At 42.0% G+C, this 3,924-nt stretch overlaps 1 protein-coding gene across 4 annotated transcripts in view; it reads left to right on the top strand.

Moving 5' to 3' along the window:
- The first annotated feature begins 914 nt into the window (after window positions 1-914).
- The window catches only part of MECOM (MDS1 and EVI1 complex locus), a 59,953-nt gene continuing 56,943 nt past the window's right edge, over window positions 915-3,924 (top strand). For 3 of the 4 annotated variants that reach the window (XM_015429458.1, XM_015429456.1, XM_015429457.1), the window contains exons 1-2: window positions 915-1,003; window positions 1,136-1,352. In XM_015429458.1, the coding sequence (XP_015284944.1) occupies window positions 955-1,003; window positions 1,136-1,352 (266 nt within the window). In that variant the 5' untranslated portion in view covers window positions 915-954. The remainder of the gene's footprint in view (window positions 1,004-1,135; window positions 1,353-3,924) is intronic. The other variant, XM_015429455.1, reaches the window with a different exon arrangement.

Raw genomic sequence — 3,924 nt, 5'->3', positions numbered from 1 at the left:
TGATGTCCTGAGGTTGTAAATTTTTTTCTGGGGGGGAGGGGAGTTGCATTTGAATACATCTGTCTCCCCATTGGCAGACCTGCAAAGAAATTTTTTTTCCAGTCAATTGCCTGTACAGTCTGTATTAAGGAAAGATTTGTGAATTGACAGAGGGCATTAACAATCTTCTCCTTGTCACACAGCATATTTTTCAACGTATTTCTTCTAGGAAATATTTTTTTTTTCATTGCATAAAAACTCAAAAAGCAGCTTTGGGGTCAGTCCAGGAAATATTCAGCATATCTCTAAGCGGTGAACATATGAATCAACTTCCATCAAGCCAGACCACTGGTTCGTCTTGCTCAGTACTCTTTACTACAGCGATCCAAGGTCTCGGGTAGAAGACTTTCCCAGCCCTACTGCCTGAGATTCTTTTTTAAACTGGACATTCCAGATACTGAATCTGGGGGACCTTAGTAGGCAATGTATGTGCTGTGCTGTTTGTGTTCTGAAGAACTCAGAAAGCTTGTATAATTTTTGATTGGTCTTGATAAACAGGCTGACATGACTTTTGTTTTTGGATTTTTCTTGGGAACCAGCACAGCTACTGGAACTTCTGTTGATTTATTAGCTATTTATTTTAAACATTTTCTTCCCATGCCACAACTGGGTGGTTCTTGGGGTGGCATCAAATCCGAATGGCAAGCAGTCACCATCAATAAAACAGAACAAGCAGTGACCTAAGGCCAGCTCCTAAAGGATAAGACTCCTGTACCCTTTACTACAGTTATGGCTAATTTGACCTCATGTCTGTGCTTGAAACAAGAAGTCTTTGGAGAGATATCTAAATAAATATTACTATAGAAGAATCTCATTGGTTACTGTGTGCTTATCGCCACTCATTGCAGTTCTGTTTTTCAGATATATTACAGAGTAGTCAGAGACATTGAACCTGGGGAAGAACTCCTTCTGTTCATGAAGACTGAAGACTATTCCCATGAAACAATGGCTCCAGACATTCATGGTCAGCAATTTCTTATGGCACTTACCACATTTTAATACCAGAACTTCATTCCCTAATAATAAATTTGGGAGAAATGTTGCTTCTTGCATTCATTGGAAACCTGTTGAGAATAATGACCAATTTGCCTTACAGAGGAGCGGCAGTATCGGTGCGAAGACTGTGACCAGCTGTTTGAGTCCAAGGCACAACTGGTGGACCATCAGAAATTCCCATGCAGCACACCTCACTCGGCATTTTCTATGGTAGAAGAGGAATTTCAGCCAAAGCTTGACAAGGAGAATGATCTCCATGATATGCAAGATATCCAAGAGTGCAAGGAGTGTGATCAGGTGTTCTCGGATGTACAAAGGTAAGAACTGGGCATTTTAAAATGAAAACTACTATGGAGAGATTGTCAGATTTTTTTTTTAAAAAAAAATTAAGACAGAGGAATATCAAGAGCCAGGGAGTGAACATGAGGAGCTCCTTTATACATTGATTTATCTGTCTCAGTATTGTCCATTCTGATTCATGGCAGTTCCACAGGGTCTCAGGTAGAGAAAGGCAAGATTCAAGTCCAGAAGCACTGTAAAGACCAACAAGATTTTCAAGGGCAGAAGCTTTCAAGAGTCAAAGTCCCCCTTTTCAGCTTTGACTCTGGAAATCTTACACGCTGGAAAACTTTGTTGGTTTTCAAGGTGCTACTGGTCTCAAATCTTGCTTTTCTAAAGCCGGCCAATATAACTACCCACCTGAATCAATCTTCAGGTAGAGAAAGTTCTTTCCCAGCACCTGCTACCTGAGGCTCCTTAACTGGCAGTGCCAGGGACTGCACCTGAGAGCTTCTGCATTCAAAACATGGGTTCTACCCGTGAGCCTTGGCCCCTCTCTGCTAGCAAGTGGAGTAGAATTTCCATTGGCTAGCAAGAGGATGTATGACAAACCAAATAAGTTTTGTCTGTCCTGACCTTGATAGCCCAGACAAACCTGATCTCATCAGATCTTGCAAGCTAAGTGGGATTGACTGTGGTTAGTACTTGGATGGGAGACTTCCTTGGAATACCAAGTCAGGAGGACAGAAGCAGGCTTTATTTAGTCACTTCTATCCTCCAGGCCCCCAGTAGGGGTCAGTCACCAGAGGTTGACTTGACTTCCAGGTACAGACACACATACAAATTTTAAAAGTTGTCTAATGTGTGTGTGTGTATACACACATATATATGTTGCTGAATTTCACTTTTCTGAGTGGAAAATTTGGATTAATTTGATACAGAATTATGTTATATGAATTCTTTTAAAAAATTAAAAAAGATACAGTCCTGTTCAATTTGTGTTCTTTTAGAAGAAACTGTGCAGGTCATGATATAGTCCCTAACATGGAATTACAGTACTCTTCACAGAATGATGGACTTGTGTCACGTGCTCCTCCCCACACCCTGTGGCCGTACATGAAAGGATTTGTCTCGTGAGGCTTCTCCTTCTTAACAAAACCATTTAGTACAAGGCCAAGTACTCCCGTATGTATACACATAGGCTGGAAAAAAAAGGGGGGAAGCAATTTCTTGGACGCATCTTGAAAACAATCCTGTGAAAAGTCAAGCCCCGCCCTTCCTTGTTGGAATCGTGGGAACTGGGACACAATGCTGGGAATTAGGACATTAAGACGCTTCTCTTGCATTAAAATGTAGCACTCATAAAACCGTGAATCTTCAAGGGAGGGGGGGGCATACGGACTGTAACTGTCAGTCCCATCGTGCCTGCCTCCATGCGTGGAAAGTTCCTTTGTGGGCAAATCTGACAAATTATATGCAGAACATATCAGATCTCATCTATACAGCCCATATGTTTACTTCTTGTTCACACATAAACAATGAGTACAAAGGCAAAATAGTTCATGCATCAATTGTATATAGTTTTAGAATGTCTGAAGAAGGTTTATGTTACCTGGTTAGCAAAACCTTAACTCCTTACTTGACAACAGTGTAACAAAGGACCTCCAAATGAGAGCCTGGGTACTACATGGGTATCTCCTTGTTTGCCTGAGTGATCGCTTAAGAACATCAGCTGAAGCCAAAATAGGTTTTCATAGAAGTTATCCTTTTTAATATACCTCATCCAGCCCTGTCCCCATCAGCTTCGAGAGATCAGCTGACTGTACAGCTGGTAATGTGAAGCTCTTGTAGGTCAGCTGATCACCTGTCTAAGTATCATAGTGTTTCAGTAGGTCAGCTACCCACAGGGCTACATTACAACTGCAAGAGAGTCCATAAATAGTCTAGGGGTGACAGTGATGGGCAGGGTCAGGGAGGGTTTTGGGGTTTAGCCAGGATCCTTATCTAAAATACATAACACGTATGTAAATGCGAGGATAACAGCTTTGAGAGTAGGTACGGATTTTGAAACGGAACTTGGTCTATGCAAGTGGCAGCATATCTCCAGTCTCAAAGAAGGATCACATCAGAGTCAGAGAAAGATCACATCGCTTGTTCCCTGGCCCTTTAACTGGAGATGCTGGGGGTTGAACCTGGCTGGGACCCTCTGCGTACAAAGCAGATCCTCTGCCACTGAACTATGGCCCCTCCACTGATTAGGTGCAGACCCAGAAACAGAACTTTGGGCCCAAGAAATGCACCTGCAAGAAAAATACAACCCTTGAGGGAAGATGTCTGGACTTTACCCAGTGATGGACAATGGTTGTGCTTTTCTTGACCCGAAAACTCATCTTTTGAGAAGATCTTAAAAGGGCATTAAAGGCTTGAAGTAAAGTCCGGGGGGGGGGGAATCACATGAAGAGAAATCATAAATTGCTTTGATGGAGTGAATGAGAAGAGGTGGGAGAATTACCCCTGAGGCAGCTGGCTGAAAAACATTTAAATTATTTAAAAGCTGGTACATGACAAGAACAGTTGAAGGCAGAAGAATACGGATATATATATATATAT

Source organism: Gekko japonicus, unplaced genomic scaffold (genome assembly GCF_001447785.1).
Source record: "Gekko japonicus isolate JY-2015 unplaced genomic scaffold, Gekko_japonicus_V1.1 scaffold193, whole genome shotgun sequence".
In the NCBI taxonomy this organism is placed as follows: Eukaryota; Metazoa; Chordata; class Lepidosauria; order Squamata; family Gekkonidae; genus Gekko; species Gekko japonicus.
Note: the sequence above shows the minus strand (reverse complement) of the source record. Positions and strands in the feature narration are given on the sequence as shown.